This window comes from Rhincodon typus, chromosome 6 (assembly GCF_021869965.1).
Source record: "Rhincodon typus isolate 14 chromosome 6, sRhiTyp1.1, whole genome shotgun sequence".
Lineage (NCBI taxonomy): Eukaryota > Metazoa > Chordata > Chondrichthyes > Orectolobiformes > Rhincodontidae > Rhincodon > Rhincodon typus.
In genome coordinates, this window is record NC_063337.1 from 49,054,727 (window position 1) to 49,075,971 (window position 21,245).

Below are 21,245 nucleotides of genomic sequence, written 5' to 3' on the forward strand. Positions count from 1 at the left end.
CGTCAACTTTCCTGCTCCTCTGATGCTGTCTGGCCTGCTGTGCTTCTCCAGCACCATACTGCATTTTCTCTGACTCCAGCATCTGCAGTTCTTGCTATCTCTTGAGCTAAAATGCTGATCTAGTTTGCTTTAGCAAAAGCCATCTTTCTGGTAAATGAATTGAAGCTTCTGCCGTGAACAGCTAACCATATGATCATTAAATGACTAATTGCCGTGTAAATTGCCTGTAAGTGCATATAAATGAACTGGAGATTTTGGAGACTAGCATTCGACCTAAAGCTGTATCATAGCAGTGTCCAGTAGATTGACAGTAAACAAGTTGTTACAGAGCATTTTGAGCACAACTTAATAGCCTGCTGTCTTATACAATTTCTTTTGCTGATGGAGTTAGCATACATCACAAGAATTTCTGGGATATTGTGTCAAATCTTCACCAATTCTGTATCAAAATATACTTTGGAAATGATCTGAGAATTCTTTTAAAAACAGTAAGTGCTGTACTACTCTATAGAGCCATATAGCACGGAAACAGATCCTTCGGTCTAGCATGTCTATGCCAACCATAATCCCAAACTATACTTGTCCCATCTGCCTGCGCTTGGCCCATCTCCCTCCAAACACTTCTTAACTGTAAAAAATCTAGAGCTAAATCTAGAAACAAACCTGAATGTCAGGAGCAGCTGCCAGATCCACGCTACTCTCAGTCCATCATTTTAGAATATTGAACACCTTATGGGAGTCATAAGGATTAGTCATGTGCATCTTATTGGAGATCTCTCTTGGTGTGCAAAAGGATTGGAAGGAAGACATCACGTTCAGCAGAACAGCACCAGTTACTGCAGGAGAGAAGGATAGGAGGGTGTCATGCAGTCCTTTCTCCTCTGTGGGTATGGGACATCCCTCCCTCTCTAAACATCCTCCACGAGGAATTCCAGTGGCCTCATCTGAGAAGCTATGCACCCTTGCATTCAATTCCAGAGTTATTGGAAATCTGCTGGTGTGTGGCAGCAGCTCTCTCCATACCTAGTGGACATAGATGCATACAAAAAAAAATGATGCTCATCAGAACTTACATTTGCAGGTTTTTAAAATATATTTGTTCACGAGACGTGGGTGTTACTGGCAAGGCAAGTATTTATTTCTCATCCCTGATGGTGCAAGGTACAGTTAAAAGTCAACAACATTACTGTCGAGTCATATGTAGGCCTGACCAGGTAAAGATATTAGATTTTCTTCTCTCAAGGACATTAGAGGACATCCATCCCTAAAGGATATACTTGGGGTGTCTTATTAGCACATTAAGGTATTTTCAAATTATGGCATTCAGTAATTAGCTCAAAATTGCATGATAAAACCAGAATTTAAAATGTCGTCTTTGCCTTGTATTCATTTAGTGCTTGTTTTCACCAAAATATTTTGGCTGTTTCTCAATCCTTCACTGAAAGAGCAAAAGGTCAAACACAGTGTAGATGGAAAAGAAAGTATGAAGAGAAACTGAACTGCCAGAATCTGTGGACAGAATAGAGATCATTAGCCAGGTGGTTTTCTTAGTTCCCACACTGTACAGGGTACATTAAATTGGACTGAAGTAATGTATACTGAAATATTGCTTTCAATCCATAACATTGGTGTAGGAGAAAAGTAGTGGACAGATGCTGTAACTGTTACATTTGCTAAGGGCAGTGGAAAAGTCATTATCTTGGAGCTTATAGGTCCTTTGGAAGGTAAAATGGGGAAGGATGAAATATGTGTTCAGAGAATGACACATCTTTAATTATTAGCACTTTTAATAGTACTCTTGCTAAATATGGTCTTTTGTAATCCCTCATCTTTCCTTAAAACATTGTAACAGTAAGACCCTATTTTATTCAAACTTAATCCACATCTGTTATTGTTTCTGTATTAACTCCTTTCATAGTTATTAATGTTTGTTTTCCTCAACTTGTTTTGAATTTTTTTTGCATTCATTGGCAAATTCAATGTTAATATGTAATACTATATTATCTTTTCCATTTTGATTATTTGACTCTTTCATATCCCTTGTTCCTTCTCCAACATTGTTTTATTGCTTAGCACTCATGACTTAGCACTCCCTCTTATGATAATATTTCTTTACCATTACAATTAGGCTTTCTGTTTTTTTATTCCTATAGCTCTTATAGAGGTAAATACACTCCATGGCTTTCGTTCATGTTGGATCCAAATCAATACCTAATCTATCCACACTGTCAAGTTTCCTGTCACAAAAATCCTCACAATCCGTCCCCTCCATTCATCTTGACACACTTCTGTCTGGACGTTCATGAATGATACAAGTTTGAAGCACAGTTATGTGGTCTATTCTACTGCCACTATAACAACTCATTCCTTTGATTCTTTCCCAAATCCCTGTAATTTTTAAAATAATATATTTATGCACTTCTCCTTCATTGTTTCCCTCAACGTCTCTGAAAAGAAGTTCCATTTCCTCACAACCCTCTGCAAAATAAAAGTAAATTCTCACCTCAACATGTCATTCTTTTTCCACTGTAGCCTATTTAAGCTGATGTGCTCCCCTCTCTTTCCAATTGCAATGCCTCGTTCACCTCTGCCCTGTTTGATTAGGGATTTTTTTTTCTCCCTTTACTTAATTCTGGCACTGTTACGCCATTAGTTCATTTTTTATTCACTGCTGAAGTGTGGACATCACTAGCTGAGCTAGTATTGATTGTCCATTCCTAGTTGCCCTTGAGAAGATAGTGGGTGATGGGCTGCCTTCTTGAAGCACTGCAATCCATATGCTGTAGGTAGACCCACAATTCCCTTAGGGAGGTATTTTCATAATTTTGATCCAGTGGCACTGACTGACAGTGATATATTTCCAAGTCAGGATGGTGAAGCACTTCAGGGCAACATGCAAATGCTGATGTTCCCATGTATCTTCTGCCCTTGTCCTTCTGAATGGAAGTGGTCATGGATTTGGAAGGTGCTGTCTAAGATGAATTTCTGCAGTGCATGTTGTAGATAGTACACACTGCTGCTACTGAGGACTGGTGATGTGGAGGGAGTGGATGTTTGTGGATATAGTGCCAATCAAATGGGTTGCTTTGCAATGGATGGTGTCAAGCTTTTTGAGTGATGTTGGAGCTGCACTCATCCAGACAAGTAGTGAGTATTCCATCCTGACTTGCACCTTGTAAATGATGGACAGGCTTTGGGGCGTCAGGAGGTGAGTTACTTGCTGCAAGATTCTTAGCTATCTGATCTGTTTTTGTAGCCACTGCATATAGTGAGGCTAACTGAGTTTCTAGTCAATGGTAATGCCCAGGATGTTTATAGTGGGAGAATTTAGTGATGGTAATATCTTTGAAAGTCAAGGGTCGGTGGGTAAAATGTCTCTCATTTGAGATGATCATTACTGGGCATCCATGCTGCCATTGTTACTGTGATATCCAGTAAGCAGTTAATCTCATTACTAAAGACTGCTGATCACATTCCTGAAGGACAATGAGCTCACTGGAAACAAACTGTAAGATAAAGCATTTCCTGGAGAACACCACAAAGGAACTTACTGCATCTGGAGCCAGAGATGTCCCCAACAGGAGGTAGTCCCATTGTGTCCTATTGTGTAGAATAGAATAAAAGATAAGAGATGCTAACCACAGGCCATTCAGCAAATAAATCAACAGTACAATATAACTGATAAGTCAAATTGCAGTTGCTGGGAAGAAAGGAGGATAAAAGAAAGCTTATGATCATTCAAGGCAGGAGAACCCACCGAGAGAGAGAGAGACATAGACTGGGACTAACTATCTAGAAGAATGTCGAAAGTTGAGGCTTTGTGAAGAAGTACCCCTGCACCATGCCTGATCAGTGTGAGGACAGATGGGTAATATCACATACACATGAATGAAATTATTTTAATTATGTAATTACAGTATTTTGTTAGTAAGTTGTTTTTCATGCAATAAAGCATTGTGAATTTTCAACAGAAATTTGTTTCTCAGGGTTGTTACTCGATTCCACTGGCAAGCAAGTGGGATGTGCTTCTGGACACAGGTCAACATTACACCCTCACCCCCCCCCATTAAGTTAATGCTGACACTTGTGCTCTCTCTCAGTTAACAGGGTGACCAAATTGCCTTTTCAAAATTTCCTTTTCCACTCTAAAATAATGGTAAATTCTTGATTTTTTTTCATTCTCTCTTATATTTCTTCCATATCCCTTGTTCACTGTCCTCCCATCACTGAGTTGATATTTTTCTATCCATTCTGTCCAGCCTTTCATTTTGAATACCTCTATCAAATCTCCTTACAGCCTTTTCTTCAAGGAAAATGGTCCCAACTTCTCCAATCCTTGTTCTGAACTCATCCCTGGAACCATTCTCAGAACCCTTCTGCGCTTTCTGCAACGCACTCACAATATTCCTAAAGAGTGACATCCATTTCCAGAAACAATACTCCAGTTGAGGCCAAACCGGTGTCCTTATCATAGCCAAGACAACAAGGTGCAGAGCTGGGTGAACACAGCAGGCCAAGCAGCGTCATAGGAGCAGAAAGGCTGACCCTGAAGGGTCTAGGCCCGAAACGTCAGCCTTTCTGCTCTTATGATGCTGCTTGGCCTGCTGTGTTCATCCAGCTCTGCACTTTGTTGTCTTGGATTCTCCAGCATCTGCAGTTCCTACTATCTCCTTATCATAGCCTCTTTGTTCTTGTGCTTTCTGATTTGATTTACTACTGTCATGTGTACCAAGGTACAGTGATGGGAGGATAGTGTCCCATTGTCATTCATTCACTCATTCCTCCCGTAGCTATTACTGCTATTTCTTAGTCCTAGCAATTGAAGTGATTCCAACAGATGCATACTGTAAATGGGCACTTATGTTTGTTTAGAATTGCATTCCTGCACTGTGGAAACAGGCCATTCAGCCTAACTAATCTACACCAACCGTCTAAAGAGCATCCCACCCTGACCCATTCACCTACCATATCACCCTTTATTTCCCATGGCTAACACACCTCACCTCCACATCCCCGAACACAATGGGTAATGTTGGATGGTCAATCTACCTAACTTGCACGTCTTTGGAGAGTGGGAGGAAATCGGAGCACCCGGCGGAAAGCCGCACAGACCTGGGCAGAAAGTGCAAACCGCACATGGACAGTCGGGCAAGGTTGGAATCGAATCCGTGTCACTGGCGCAGTGCCACCGTGATAATTCCCACGTAAAATCAGGTCAAGAATCTGCTTCAGCCCAAAATGAGTATATGAGTCTATGCAGATTTCTGTTTGGCCAAAATTGACAGCCCGAGAAAAACTGTAAGCCAAGAGGAACAGCACGGGTAAGAAGTATCAGATTATTTTCCAATGTAGTAGTTGCGCATTATTCTTTTCAGAATGTGCTGTTTTACAATATAAACTCGATAATTCGGAAACCTTTTCACATGAAATGCTTGAATTGGCATATGGGGATGTTTACAAAGTCGACTTTAGGTCAGCATGATCCATACTCCACAACTTCATCAGCAGCGTTTTGCAGCGCTGCACCAGAGGGGCGGGGTGTGTGTGTGTTACGCATGCGCGGCCCTCCTTGCAGTCAATAGGCTGACGTTGGGTTCCATCACTGCACGCGCCTCACCACCCCGCTCCCGCTCCGGCCGGACAATGGGGTTTGTTGGCTCGCGCGGGCCTCTCGTGCTCTCTCTGTATCTGGTGGGATTCCTGGTAAGTTACGTTGCGGGAGGGGGAGGTCATGTGACTGACTCCTGGACGCCGCTGCTGGGTTGAGGAGGTAACATCTTGCAGTGCAGTGCAGTGTGAGCTTGTTACAAACTGCAAACAGGAAGTGGGTATTTAAATCCTACTTCCTCACCACTTGCCCCCACCCCCCCACCACTCCCCAAAACAACACATCGAAAAGCATCTTCTATGTGTTGCGCCAGTACATTCTCTGCACTGATGACAGCAGTCCCGACCCGAAACGTCAGCTTTCCTGCTCCTCTGAAGCTGCCTGGCCTGCTGTGTTCCTCCAGCTCCACACTGTGTTATCTCTGATTCCAGCATCTGCACTTCTTGCTATCTCTGACAGCACTCTTTTTGTGTTAGTAAATCCCCACGACCTTGCGCCCCAAACGTTGATGTACTTGCTGATTCTGGCCGATTTAGTTTTAAAATCACAGACATTATCGCATTGTGGTAGGGACCCTGCTTCACGTAAAAGCATGTCCTGGTGTAATGGATTCAGTTTTTCTTTCTGTCGACACCGAAATTATTGAATGATCAAGGTTGATTTTAAAAATTCGAAGGAGACCTCATGATTTTGAAATATTTTTAATACTCTGCTCATCCGTTCCGGTTATGATCCGGTGTAACAAAGTGGGAAGCTTTAAGTTTGCCCTTTTTTTGAAAATAAAACGAACGGAATAGGAAGTAGGTAAATAAAACTGGGAAAACTTATCACAGCTCTGTTCTGGATGAACGTTTAGATGAATTTACCAGTAGGATTCTGAAAGTTAAAAATTTGTGTTTCATCAGTTAAAGTTTCAGTTTCACAAAGTGTTAAATCTACATTAGATGAACAGGATTTGGAATCGAACAGAAAGTGCTGGAAAAACTCAGTAGGTCTACCAGCAGCCGTGGACGGGGAAATGTTAATGTTCTGAATCATAGAGATGTACAGCATGGAAACAGACCCATAGATCCAACTCATCCATGCTGGCCAGATACCCTAAATTAATCTAGTCCTATTTGCCAGCATTTGGCCCATATCCCTCTTAAACCCTTCCTATTCATATACCCATCCAGATGCCTTTTAAATGTTGTAATTGTACAAGCCTCCACCACTTCCTCTGGTAGCTCAATCCATACATGCACCACCCTCTGTGTGGAAAAAGTTGCCCCTTAGGTCCCTTATAAATCTTTCCCCTCTCACCTTAAACCTATGCCCTGTAGTTTTGGACTCCCCTACCCTGGGGAAAAGATGTTGATTATTCACCCTATCCATTCCTCTCATCATTTTATAAACTTCTATAAGTTCATCCTTCAGCTTCCGAAGCTCCAGGGAACATAGCCCCAGACTATTCAGCCTCTCAATGTAGCTCAAACCCTCCAACACTGGCAACATACTTGTAAATCTTTTCTAAAGTTTCACAACATCTTTCCTGTAGCAGGGAGACCAGAATTGAATGCAGTATTCCAAAAGTGGCCTAACCAGTGTCCTGTACAGCTGCAACATGACATCCCAACTCCTATACTCAATGCACTGACCAATAAAAACAAGGTACCAAACACCTTCTTCACTATCCTATCTACCTGGACTCCACTTTCAAGGAACTATGAACCTGCACTCCAAGGTCTGTTTGTTCAGCAACACTCCCCAGGACCTTACCATTAATTGTCTAAGTCCTGGCCTGATTTACCTTGCCAAAATGTAGCACCTCACATTCATCTACATTAAATTCCATCTGCCACTTCTCAGCTTATTGGCCCAATTGATCAAGGTCCCAGTATGACTTGGACGCTGTTCCTACTGGGTTTTAACACTTCTGTTTAAACTCCATAGGCCTGCTGTGTCATGCTCCATTTACATGGTCACGTAGCTAGACTGTCCGACACTGTTGGGGAGGCAATGGCCCAGTGTTATTATCGCTGGACTGTTAATCCAGAGACCTAGATAATGTTCAGGGGACCCAGGTATGAATCCCACCAAGGCAGATGTGGAATTTGAATTCAATAAATATCTGGAATTGAGAATATAATGATGACCGTGAATGTATTTCCTTTTGTTGGAAAACCCATCTGATTCACTAAAATCCCTTTACGGAAGGAAACTGCCATCCTCACCTGGCCTACATGTGACTCCAGATCCACAGCAATGTGGTTGACTTTAAACTGCCCTCTGGGCAATTAGGGATGGGCAATAAATGCTGCCTAGCCAGCGATGCCCTCATCCCGTGAATGAATAAATCTTCGATAGGGTATTATGAAGGCTTCACTTCGGAATTTGATATTGACACCAAGTCCTGGAAGAAGCTTGGTTCGGGTCACTGTAGCTGGTATAACCGAATAAGAAATGATGGACCCTCCTTCAAAAGCAAGTATATATCAGAAGCAGAGAGAGAAAAAAAAACACAAGGAGTAGAAATCCAGATCAATGAGCTGGTCATTGACTTCAGGAAGCAGAGTAGAGGGCATACCCCTGGCTGCATCAATAGTACTAAGGGGTGGAGACAGCCGAGAGTGTCAAGTTCCTGGGAGTGATGATCACCAACAATCTGTCCTGGTCCACCCACATCGACACAACCATCAAGAAAGCACAGCAACATCTCTACTTCCTCAGGAGGCTGAGAAAATTCGGCATATCCACAAAGGCTCTTACCAATTTTTATAGCTGTATCAAGAAAGCATTCTATTTGGATGCATCACAGCATGGTTTAGCAACTTCTGTTCCCAGGACCGCAAGAAGCTACAGAGAGTTGTGAATGTAGCCCAATCCATCATGCAAACCAGCTTTCCATCCATTGACTTCAGCTACAATTCCAGCAGCCTCAGTAAACTAACTAGCATAATCAAAGATCCCTCCCACCTCGGTTGTACTCTCTTCCACCCTCTTTCGTCGGGCAAAAGATATAGAAGTTTGTATACACATACTAATAGATTCAAGAACATCTTTTTCCCTGCTGTTGTCAGACTTTGGAATGGACTTCTCAAACGTTAATAGTGATCTCTCTCTTTCTGCACCTTCTCTGCGGGTGTATCACTGTATTCTGCACTTTGTTTTGCAACATGATGCACTTTGTATGGTATGATCTGCCTGTATAACACGCAAAACAACACTTTTCACTGTATCTCAGTACATGTGACGACAATAAATCAGCAATCAATCGGTCAATCAAATGTCTGCCATATCCTGCCCTAGTTGTAGCAGAATTGTCTGGATGGAGATTGGCTTTAAATGTCTTGAATACCCACTGGAATCCCACTAAATGCATGAGATGATGGCAGTGGTTAACTGCTTCAAAGAGTCAACAAGATTTGCATTAACTTTGAAATTGCCTTTATTAAAAATATTTAAATTATTTGAATCACTATAGTAACGTCCCACATTTGTAAACTATTTAAAGTTTAAGACCTTCATGATATTCTAAACTTCTTTTTCACTAAGGTCTTTGTATGAAATCTAATGAATAAACAGGTTGAGATTACTGTTTCTCTGTTCCTGTGATCAGGATCAGGAAATTTTTTGCAGTGGGGGGCTCTTCCATTTCCTTCTCCAACTCCTACCCACCATCCATTACTACACTCTTGGCATCAAACTGCATTTTTCTTCCACCAGAATCCTGGGCCATTGAAACTGTCACCTCTTCATTTTACGTTTATTTTGTATCTAAACAAAGGCTGCATCTCTGCAACTGGTCAGTCAGAATTTAATGTACAGTCAATAGTTAATTGTTTATTAAAGGTTACATAAGAAATGGAGCAAGAATAGGCCAATTGGGAGCCTGTTGTTAGCTCCATGAGGTTGATCCTGGGTAAGGAGGGGCTGTTTTATGAGGAGATGTAGATTGCCTTAGGCCTGTATTACATTGGAATTTAAAAGAATAAAAGGTGATCTTATTGAAACATAGAAGATTCTTAGGAGACTTGACATGGTAGATGCAGAAAGGTTATTTCCCCTTGTGAGAGAGTCGAGGACCAGAGGGCTAAATTTCAAAATATACGGTAATCCATTTAAGACAGATTAGAGGAGTTTCTTCTCTCAGAGGCTGGTGAATCTGTGGAATTCTTTACTGGAGAGGTCTCCTGAGGCTGGGTTGTTAAGTATGCTTAAGGCTGAGATGGAGAGATTTTTAATTAGTAAGGGAATCAAGGGGTTACAGGGAAAAGGCAGGAAAGTGGAGTTAAGGATTATCAGATCATCTGTGATCTCATTGAATGGCAAAGCAGATCCAGTGGGCTGAATGGCCTACTTCTGCTCCTAAGTCTTATGATCTTACGACGATTACATAAATTGTGGCCACAGAAACAGTTATGCTCAACTGTTTCTTTTTGTCTTCATATCTTCTTCCCTCTTCTAATTCTTCCCACCTGCGGTATTGTCCTCATTCCATTTATAATGTTTCTGGCTGTGCTGAGCCTGTGGTCCTTGGCATCAATCCTTCCCACAGTCTTAAACCCCATTCTGATTTTCTATTGTTCTAATGCTATAAGAAGGTACTCGTGTTTAGAGTTAACAAGACAAACTCATTAAAGTATCAGTGATAGTAGGAACCGCCGATGCTGGAGAATCTGAGATAACAAGGCATAGAGCTGGATGAATGCAGCAGGCCAAGCAGCATCAGAGGTGCAGGAAAGCTGACGTTTCGGGTCTGGACCCTTCTTCAGAAATGGATCAGCTTTCCTGCTCCTCTGATGCTGCTTGGCCTGCTGTGTTCATCTAGCTCTACACCTTGTTAAACTGATAAAAGTGTCCAGTTTAAGCTGGTAAAGTGGATCTAAATGTAAGCAAGTGACATATCCCAAGAATGCTGTGTTGAGACATATCAATCCTGATTATTTGTGAGAAAGGAATAGGTACATGTATTTACAGGGTAGGGAGATGGGAACCCTATATGTGCCAGAAAACAGGAGCCTTGTCAAATTTAATATCAAGATTTCATCATTTCTTACCCTATTTCCTTTACAGTGTGCCACATGGTCTTGATGGTCAGGTGTCCTCCTGTACTGCAATGACATTATGACTATGTCTCCAGCAGGACAGCTGGCCAGAATGAGAGGTTAATCTGCCAAAGGGACAGAGCCAAATGGGACACTTGCTAGTAACCAGGAAAAATTGCAGGTTGGTGACAGAGCTTGGGTGGAGGAGGATTTGTAAACGGGCACTGATTGCAGTTTAGTGACTTTAAGTGGGAGGGCTGGAATGGCCTGTCATGCCAGAAAAATTGTTTGAGGTGGCAAAGGAAAGTCCTATTTTAGCCTCATAAGTACCATTCACAACAACTAGATCTGTCTACTTCAACCACCTTTGAGCTGCTGGTCCCTGAACCCTGGGAACTCAGGTGAACTAATGTTACATGCAAGTCACTGCTACAATCTGAGGAAGGGGGCACCATTAACATGTTATAATCATAGCTTTACTTGTCCAAAGCAGGTTACTTGGACATTCCTAAACCGAATGCATTAAAAATGGAACGTGATGTGCTGATATTGAATATGTATTATTTTTGCAAATTTGTCCATTGTGGGCAATTTAAAATCCACCTAGCAATATTCTTACTTGCTTTAGCAGTCTTTCACCTCAAGGCTTAAGTGTTTAAATTGAAAGGTAAGAACAGAAGTAATTTTATTTAAACTTTTCTTAATACTAATTTCTTAAGGATGTCTTTAAGTTGTGAAAAGCTGAAGTGCTTCATAGCGAATTAAGTAATTTTTGAAAAGTAATTACTGTTGTAGAAAATGAAGTAGATCATTTGAACATGGCAAATTTTCAAAATCAACAATCAATTAACAAAATTGACAGTTTTAGCACGGTTTGTTGAATGCTTCATGTTGTTCTAGAAACTGCAGGAAGTTTCTGCTATTCCTTGAATAGTACTGTGGGATATTTTATATCCACTTAACTGCAGATCCTTTAAGGTTTAATGTGAAAGACAACTCCTCTGACATTGCAGAACTCCCTGAGTACCATGCAAAGGTGTCAGCATGAATTACATTCTCAAGTTTCTAACTAAAATGTGAATGTTACCACTAAATCAAAGTTGACACTTCCACCAATAGTGCCTGACATGTGAAGCATTTGCTGTTTTCTGGTTTGGTTTTTTTATCATTAGCAGCATTTTATTTTGTGTTCAACCTTTCCTTCCTGTTTGTTTTTATTCCTAACATTTAATGAATCCATTAGTATTACTCAAATTAACTTTTGCAGGACCTCTGCTTACAGCCCCATTAATGGCTAGATATCAGTTCGGGATCAACAGGGTTCACATAGCCTACTTTGGAAAGCCAACTGCATAGATTTGTAGCAAGAATCTAGTGGTATCAAGTAACGACAGTGGCATTTTGTTGTTAACTGTAGCTACAGGATATTTTACATTGGTATTTGCAATAGGGAAGCCTACGTAAATTACTTGTCTCATATACACTCTAAATAATCTGTCTCAGTCACATCTGAGTTACCTATACTATGTATTTATTGATTTTACAATGCACAATGCAGGCTACCAATAGTATATCATATTTGACCCAATAATTTTAAAAATAATGTGTGGAATGAGTCACTGATATTCTTTATTGCTTATGATAATTTATGAAGTTATATCATCTGTTCATACTTTGTTCAATATACAAAAGTGGGCCAGATATTCAAAACGAGAAGAAAGGTGTAAGTAAGGAATGATTTATCATCAAAGAACAAAAAATGTCATGTTAACAAGGAAAGCAATTCACTTTATGCCCCGAATCTTAATTTCAAGATATATTGGGAGTGATGTGTCCAATACAATAATTTCAGCACACCCATCTGTGGTATTTTAATCCAGGCATCTGATTATAATTTTGCTTCTGGGTTTGGTGTTGAATCTTTGGCAGCTGATGTACTGCTGATCCATGTTATGCAATCTCAATTCTAGTGTTTAAAAACTTGATTGAAAGGTGGCATTTAAAAGGAGTTGAGAAATTTGGCTTTGTGCAGAGGAAATTGTGTCTCATAAACTTCGTTGACCAAGAAGATAGTGGAGGGCAGAGTGGTAGATGTTGTCTACATGGTCTTTAGTAAGGTTTTCGACAAGGTTCTGCATGGTAGACAAATTAGTAAAGTTAGATCACATGAGATCCAGGGAGAGATAGCCAATCATTTACAAAATTGACTTGATGGTAGGAGACAGGGGATGGTGATAGAGGATTGTTTTTCAGACTGGAGGCCTGTGGCCAACGACGTTCTGCAGGGATTGGTGCTGGGTCCACTGCTGTTTGTCATTTATATAAACGATTTGGGTTAGAGGAGAAGATGGTTACTAAGTTTGCGGATGACACCGAAATTGGTCGTATATTGGACAGTGCAGAAGGTAGAATAAGATCTTGATCCGCTGGGCCACAAGGAGTGGCAGATGGAGTTTAATTAAGATAAATGTGAGGTGTTACATTTTGATAAGGCAAACCAGGGCAGGACTTAGGCCGTCAATAGTAGGGTCCTAGGGAGTGTTGTCGAACAGAGAGACCAAGGGGTTCAGGTATGTAAGTTCCTTGAAAGTAATGTCACAGGTAGACAGAGTGATAAAGAAGATGTTTAGATTTAGATTTAGATTTATTTATTTGTCACATGTACTAAGTATAGGAATACATAGGTACAGTGAAAAGTGCACAAAGTCGCCATTCACTGGTGCCCACTTGATTACAAAAACCAGAATTAAAACATTTAACAGAGCCAAAAGGTAAGCAAGAAAAAGAAGCCCAGATCTTGGAGTCCCAAGTCCCATCTCCAACTACACAATGGAGCAGGTGCTGCTCCAGATGCTATGGCGCTGTCGCTGCCATCACTGCCTCACTGGCTCCGCTCTCACCATCACTGCCTCACTGGCCCCACTCTCACCGTCACTGCCTCACCAGCCCTGCTCTGACCGTCACTGCCTCACCGACCCCGCTCTCACTGTCGTCACTGCCTCACGGGCCCCGCTGTCACCGTCACTGCATCACCGGCCCCGCTGTCACCATCACTGCCTCACCAGCTCTGCTCTCACCGTCGTCACTGCCTCACCAGCCCCACTCTCACCGCCGTCACTGTGTCACCGGCCCCACTCTCACTGTCACCGCCTCACCGGCCCCGCTCTCACCGTCACCGCCTCACCGGCCCCGCTGTCACCGTCACCGCCTCACCGGCCCCGCTGTCACCATCACCGCCTCACCGGCCCCGCTGTCACCGTCCCCGGCTCACCGGCCCCGCTCTCACCGTCACTGCCTCACCGGCCCCGCTCTCACCGCCGTCACTGCATCACCGGCCCTGCTCTCACTGTCACTGCCTTACCAGCCCCGCTCTCACCGCCGTCACTGTGTCACCGGCCCCGCTCTCACCGTCACCGGCTCGCCGGCCCCGCTCTCACCGTCACCAGCTCGCCAGTCCCGTTCTCACCGTCACCGGCTCGCCAGTCCCGCTCTCTCCGTCACCGCCTCGCCAGACCCACTCTCACCGTCACCGGCTCACCGGCCCCGCTCTCACCGTCACCGGCTCACCAGCCCCGCTCTCACCGTCACCGCCTCACCAGCCAGCCAACTTGCCTTTATTGGTCAGAATATTGAGTAAACGAGTTGGGATGTCGTGTTGCAGCTGTACAGAACATTGAGGCCACTTTTGGAATACTCCATTCAGTTCTGATCGCCCCTTCTTAAGGAAGGATATTATTACATGGGAAAGGGTGCAGAAAAGATTTACAAGAATGTTACCGGGACTGGAGGGTTTGAGTTATAAGGAGAGGCTGGATAGGCTGGGACTTTTTTCCCAGGAGCATAGAAGGCTGAGGGGGTGAATGTATAGAGGTTTATAGAAGGGCATAGTTAAGGTGAATTGTAATGGTCTTTTCCTTATAGTAAGGGCATTCAAATCTAGAGGGCATAGGTTTAAGGTGAGAGGGGAAAGATTAAAAAGGGACTAGAAGGGCAACTTTTTCTTATAGAGGGTGATGCATATATGGAACGAAGTGTCAGAGGAAGTGGTAGAGGCAGGTACAGTTACAACATTTAAAAGATGTTTGGGCAGGTATACGAATAGGAAAGGTTTAGAGGTATATAGGCTAAATGCAGGCAAATGGAACTAGTTTAGTTTAGGAAACCTTGTCAGCATGGATGAGTTAGACCGAAGGGTCTGTTTCTGTGCTGTATATCTCTATGAGCGAGCAATTATAAACTACTTTCTTTGGGCATTCAAAAGCAATACCCTGCTTTCATGGTCTGCATAAAACAGCTCTCCAACTGAGGAGGATGAGCGTGCCCAGGAATTCCAAGATGATAGTGGATGTAAAATTTGGGACTCCAATCTGTAGTCCTATTGCTATCCCTAAAGTTGGCCTTCAGGTCCCTTTTAAACCTTACCCCTCTCACCTTAAACATATGCCCTGTTACCATCATTTATTGCATATCCCACCTATCTTAATGGCGGCATCTTATTCTGTATTGGTGCAAGTGGAGCTGTCTTTGGCAAGGTCAGCACAAACTCCAAAACTCAGTGATTGTCAAACTAAAGCATCTCAATGGCCTGCACAGAGATCTGGGCAGCCTGACACTACCACTGCTGAAGCACCATGTAGGAGAGGTAGGAAAATGAGCTGTAAATCTTTGCAATTGCTCAACAGTATAGGTGTTAGGGAAAATGCAATTTGTTGTTTCCATTCTTTAGTAGAACTTTATTCAGTAGAATGGTGTAGAGATGGAGTGTGCAGTGGATGTGGTTTATACACCGGTTGAATACTGTAGCTAAGTGAATAATACAGAATAAGGGCATATTTGGCAATCCAAACTGTAATGAGAGCAACCAGTGCTGCAATGGAGTTGCTATCCTACTCCTCCTCTTCCTCTATCACCTCTCCCTGGGATTCATTCATAGATGATGTGTGCTCTGTGCCGTGTTCTTCCTTCTGCTTCAGTCTCCACGAATGCAGTGTTGAGCAGAGTGCAGCATGCCACAGTCAGTTTAGGGATCACTAATAGTGAGTTTGAAGGCCATCTTCAGATCTGTCCAAGCATGTGATGATGTGAACCCATCACCTGATCAATGGCATATTTGGTTGTCAAATGACAATTGCTGTACAGAGTGGGGACTGCATTAGTTCTCGTGGGTGTGATTAGGGGAGCGGTGGTGTTGTGGTAATATCACTGGACTAGTAATCCAGAGACCCAGACAAAAGCTCTGTGATCCCTAGGTACAAATCCCATCATGGTACTTGGTGGAATTTGAAATCAGTTGATCAAATCTGGGAATTTTGAAAGCAAGTCTCAGTAATGTTGACAATGAAACCATTCTAAATTGTCATTAAAAACCCTTTGGTTCTCTAATATTCTTCAGGAAGGAAATCTGCCAACCTCACCCACTCTATATCTGGCTTGGCCTACCTGTGACTTGAGACCCGCAACAATGTGGTTGACTCTTAACTATCCACGGAAATGAACTAGCAAGCCACTGAGTTCAAGGCTAAGTAGAAATAGGTAACAAATGCTGAATTAAAACTTCTGTAGGGGTATCCTTTCAGTCTCAGCAGCTTCCCTTTGAAGCTAATAGCCAGTGTGAAGACGTCAGGAAGCTTGGTTTGCCTCAGGTTGAAATCCCTGGAAATATGCTGTATTTCTGTATTAACCTTTCCTTGTCATTACACACTAGTTGATGATGGTGTGGAAGTTCTTGTATTTGATAAATGCTCCTAATTCATCTGAAGTTGCAATAAATGTCCAATTTGATGATCTGAATGCCTGGGGTGTGTCATCCTGACTGAGTGCCTGTTTGTTCTGACTGGTATCATCACAGATGAAGTTGGCTTAATTGTCAAAGATTTATCAAATCTCACCTGCGTAAAACCAACTGGGAAGTTCTGGATATGTCCCTCGCAGTGCCCCAACTAAACCATAACTAAACCCATACAGCTATAAAGGAATATCTGACATTCCAGTTGGTAATGTGAGCAGCTCAGGGTGTCTTTAATCTAACTCACATTGAGTTCATGAAACTTTGCCAACCAACATTGGTCAGGTGATTCCAGTGGCCATTTTAAGTTAGTATTTTGGTCCCCTTTTAAAGCTCTATCAGGCCATGAAAGTCCTAGATATTAAATCAGATGATAGAATTTAAAGACTGATATTCCCTTATTTTACATCATTCTGACAATGGGAAGTTACAAGAAGCCTAGGTGACCCATAGTAGCACTATTAAGTTTTAACATATGATTTACAGTGAAACGATTAGCATTCTTAAATTGGCATCCCAACTCTGCAAATAGGGTTACACAAAATCTGCCAAATATTCCACAGTTAAAACTGTGTTAACCTCCTCACTCACAATCTAACTCACTTGCTGCCCAATGTTCACATTCCCCATTATAAACAGGTTTGAGGAATAAGTGGATGTGTTTTGGTTAGAACAGAATAAGATGTAGGTTGACCCAATAAAAGTGTAACTGTCTTTTCTGGTATAACTTGGGCATGCACAATTACAGTATGTAAGGAATTCCATATGATTTCTTTACAGACTCACTTTCCTTGGCTTGCTGGATTTCAATATTTTTTGACTGAAAGAGGATTTTTATGAATGTCTGAAAACCAAATCCTATCCACCTCCTTAGCTGCAATGCCTAATAACTGGTTAAAGTGATACTGAATTCTTTACAGTTTGTGTTGACTGTGGTTGTGTTTGTGTTTATCAAGATACCATTTATTAATTTTATTGCTTTTATTTGTATTTCTTAGGACTTATTTGCTGTAAGTATGGTGGTTCCATTATTAAGTCGGCACATCAAACTTCTTGGAGGAAGCTCAACAGTTGCAGGGCTAGTAGGTGGGTATTTTCCATTCAACCCCATCAGGGCATACATATGTAAAGTATTTGATGGATAATTATTAAGTTGAACTGTAGAGGTTAGTTATCTCAATTTGCTGGAGAGCCAATTTGTGATGCAGAGTGAGGTTATTATCAAGGATTCACTCTTACCCTCATCCCTCGCCCAAGGTGCGATGACCCTCAGGTTAAACCATCACCAATCGTCTCTCTTTCTTAGGGGAGAGCAGCCCAATTTTATCTTTTAAACAGAAAAAAGACCCTTCAGCCCATCGAGTCTGTGCCAGGTCATGAAGGAATTGCTAACCTGGACTATCTATTTTGCTGCATTAACTGATTAGCCCTGGATTGATGAAGAGGACACTAATTACCTCAACAGTCCTACTAAAATGGGAGAGGAATTGGCCATGGCTCTTCCTGCTTTTCAATGACTTTGTATTTTTGAGTAGGTTACTTAACAGTTCCGCATTGAGCTTAGTTATGACACCCTTCAAGTTAAAATGAACAGCCAATTCTCACTTTTGAGATTTAACTTGCACTTTGGTGAGGTACTAGGGAGCTAAGATGAACCAAGGAACAATACAGTTCCCACACTCAGAAAAAAAATTAGCAAAGAAAATTTATTGAAAATGCAACTGAACAGATCAACTGGCTTTGAAATCTGTTTTATTCATTGTCACTATTTTGAGTATCATATTTGTATGTTTAGATGTATGGAGAAAAAGTAGATTTCCAGCTAGCAACTTGATTATTGCTGCCTATCCAGATGGTCATAATAGGCTTTAGTTCAGGTAGTATTGTTGTTACTTTGATTTCAGTGTTCTTGCACATTCCTTGGAATCAAGGTTGGTCAGCTGTAATTGAAATCTACTTTTGACTTGGTGGCTTGAAATTCGGTAGCAATGACAACAGCTTTATGTTGGGAATTTTTAATATTTATCTCCTGGGAATTACTCCAATTTCTTGTCCTCAATGAGGTAAGATTCCAATTGTGTGAAATTTCACTTGATTCTTCCTAAGCGTTTGTTAATACTGTGCTGGTGAGACTTTTTTTTCAGTTTTAAATATAAATTTTAGTTAAATTTTTTTCTAAGAGTCATTGGGTCTGATTTTTAATTCTGAATAAACAAATGTGTTTTGAGTAAGTGAAAATTGGGTCAGTGCGACTACATGGAGAATTCTTCCTTTTTTTTTCTTGGCAATTCCTTTTCTGTAGGAATTTGTAACATGCAACCTTTGTACATTTTGTTCAGCCTTTGATCATCATAGAATCCCTACAGAGTGGAAACAGGCCCTTCGGCCCAACAAGTTCACACCGACCCTCAGAGCATCCAACCCAGACTGAGCCCCCTAATCTACACATCCCTGAACACTATGGGCAGTGTAACATGGCCAATCCACCTAGCCTGTACATCTTTTGGACAGTGGGAGGAAACCGGAGCACCTGGAGGAAACCCATGCAGACATGGGGAGAATGTGCAAACTCCACACAGACAGTCACCCGAGGGTGGAATCGAACCCGGCTCTCTGGTGCTGTGAGGCAGCAGTGCTAACCACTGAGCCACCGTGCCACCCCTAAATTAGCACAACAGAACTTGTATGATGGGTGTCCACCTAGAGAACTAGCATGTGCCAGAGAATATTTGGCCCTAATCTCTGCTATACTTGCTAAAGAGCATCTGTCATTTTTCCTAATTTTAGTCCATTTAGTTTGTTTATATATAAGACATAATTATGGTATTGATTGATTTTAAGCTACTGTTAAATGCTGTGATTTTGCTGGGAAGAAAGAGGGATGAATTTTAAACCCCAAGTTGGACACACAGTCAAAAGAATGGATGTTTGCAGCACTTGTTAAGCCATATTTGAATGCTCGCAAGTAACCTAATTGCCAAAAGGGGGACTTAATCAGTGCAAGTAGAAGGATAGTAATTACAGCAATTAATTTCTTTAGAAGATATTTAGGTAGTATTTCATTGAAAGGCTCCCATTGCACACTGGCAGTATCCCTGCCTAGGAGGCCTAGGTTCAGGTCCCATCTGTTCCAAAGTTGTGTAGTACAATATCTGAGCAGGTTGATTTGAAAATATCTTAAATCCCATTGAATGAGTGTCTTGTGGCGTAGTGGTCGTGTTCCTACCTCCAGGCCTGAAGATCCAGCTTCCAGACCCATCTGACCCAGATACATGTGATAACAGATTGATTAAAATAGCTATAATTTCAATGACCTTTTAAACTAAATGATTTTTAACCAGGGTTACCTAGGGCTCAACAGTAGCTTAACGGATACAAGAAAGATTGAATGGCAGGCTGAATGGTTTAATTCTGTTCTGCTCTTATATTAAATGGTCTATGATTATGTTTTGTTTCATTCATTCATGGGATGAGGGCATCCTAATTGCCCAGAGGGCAGTTAAAAGTCATTGCTATGGGTCTGGAGTCAAATATAGACCAGTCTAGGTGAGAATGATAGTTTCTTTCCCTAAAGGCCATGAGTGAATGAGTTGGATTTTTCTGACAATTGACAATGGATTCATGGTCATCATTAGGCTCTTAATTCCAAATTTTTATTGAACTCAAATTCCACCATCTGCCATGGTGGGATTCGAACCGAGGTCCCCAAAATATTACCTGGGTCTCTGGATTAGTAGTCCAGTGATAATCCCATAGGTAAGTGTTTGTAGGTCAAGTGGAGCAAGTGTGTTTCCTCCAGGCCTTGAAGCTACCCTGTTAAATTCCGTGTTCGAAACCACAGTCAACTCTTCCACCAACCCCAATATTCCATGGTCTGACCAATATCTGATCTCTGTGACACCCACCTAATCTTAAATGTTTTAGATTCCATATGCTCCTCATCTACCTGAAATAACTCCACAGAGGCCACTATCCTATCAACAAGTCTGCCTTTATTTACACGTAGAAAGTCCTGACTCTGGTACAGCCTCTTCAGAACCAGCTCTCAGAGTGAACAGAACCGGTGACACTCCGCTCCTGTTTCTTTTTGTCAGCCAGGGCTCCCTGATTGGACCATATTAACAGCCCCAATCAGGGAACTCATTTTCTATGAGGTCCAGCTGGCTGATCTCATTACAATTGCTACATTCCAAACTCTTAAATTGGCCTGGAAACCATTTCAAAAGATTATGTCAAATCCCGCTTCTACCTGCAACAGGGCTTCAACATCCCAGCGGCCTTGCTCCTAATTCCCACTTTCCTACCTCGTAGTTATTAGAGTTTGATAATAGCCATCAACAGCCAAGTAGTAGTATATCACATTAAAACTAAGTGGATGCATTTTTATTACAGGTTCTGTATATGGATTGCTGCAGCTGCTTTCTAGTACTGTAATTGTAAGTATCACATATCAGTTATTTTAATAGGTTTTAAAATAGTGATAACCATTTTAGAGAATTTGAACAATTTTGTCTTCTCAGTCAAACAAAACTTTCCATACAAAATTGATTTTATTATTCATTAAGACAAATGTCTTTTCCTTGCTATATCACTTCTCCCTTCTCCTAAGGTTGCGAATGGTTTTGAAAGCCCTTAATATCTCACCAGATGATAATTACGTATTTATGTGGAAGTATCAGCAGCCTATTAAATGTTCATGTTCAGTTCAATCATGGCCCAACCTACATGTGTAGAGATGACTGGTTAGAGTTAAAAGTAAACCTTGGCTGAATATAAACCTGTTGTTGCAAGTTGAATGCTTTCCTCATTGTTGCCAGATAGCCTG

At 41.7% G+C, this 21,245-nt stretch overlaps 1 protein-coding gene across 2 annotated transcripts in view; it reads left to right on the forward strand.

The window, feature by feature from the left end:
* Nucleotides 1-5,593: 5,593 nt before the first annotated feature.
* Nucleotides 5,594-21,245, forward strand: part of mfsd9 (major facilitator superfamily domain containing 9) — a 41,676-nt gene continuing 26,024 nt past the window's right edge. For both annotated transcript variants that reach the window (XM_048598062.1, XM_048598061.1), the window contains exons 1-3: nucleotides 5,594-5,703; nucleotides 17,419-17,506; nucleotides 20,813-20,856. In XM_048598062.1, coding sequence (XP_048454019.1) covers nucleotides 5,644-5,703; nucleotides 17,419-17,506; nucleotides 20,813-20,856 — 192 coding nt within the window. In that variant the 5' untranslated portion in view covers nucleotides 5,594-5,643. The remainder of the gene's footprint in view (nucleotides 5,704-17,418; nucleotides 17,507-20,812; nucleotides 20,857-21,245) is intronic.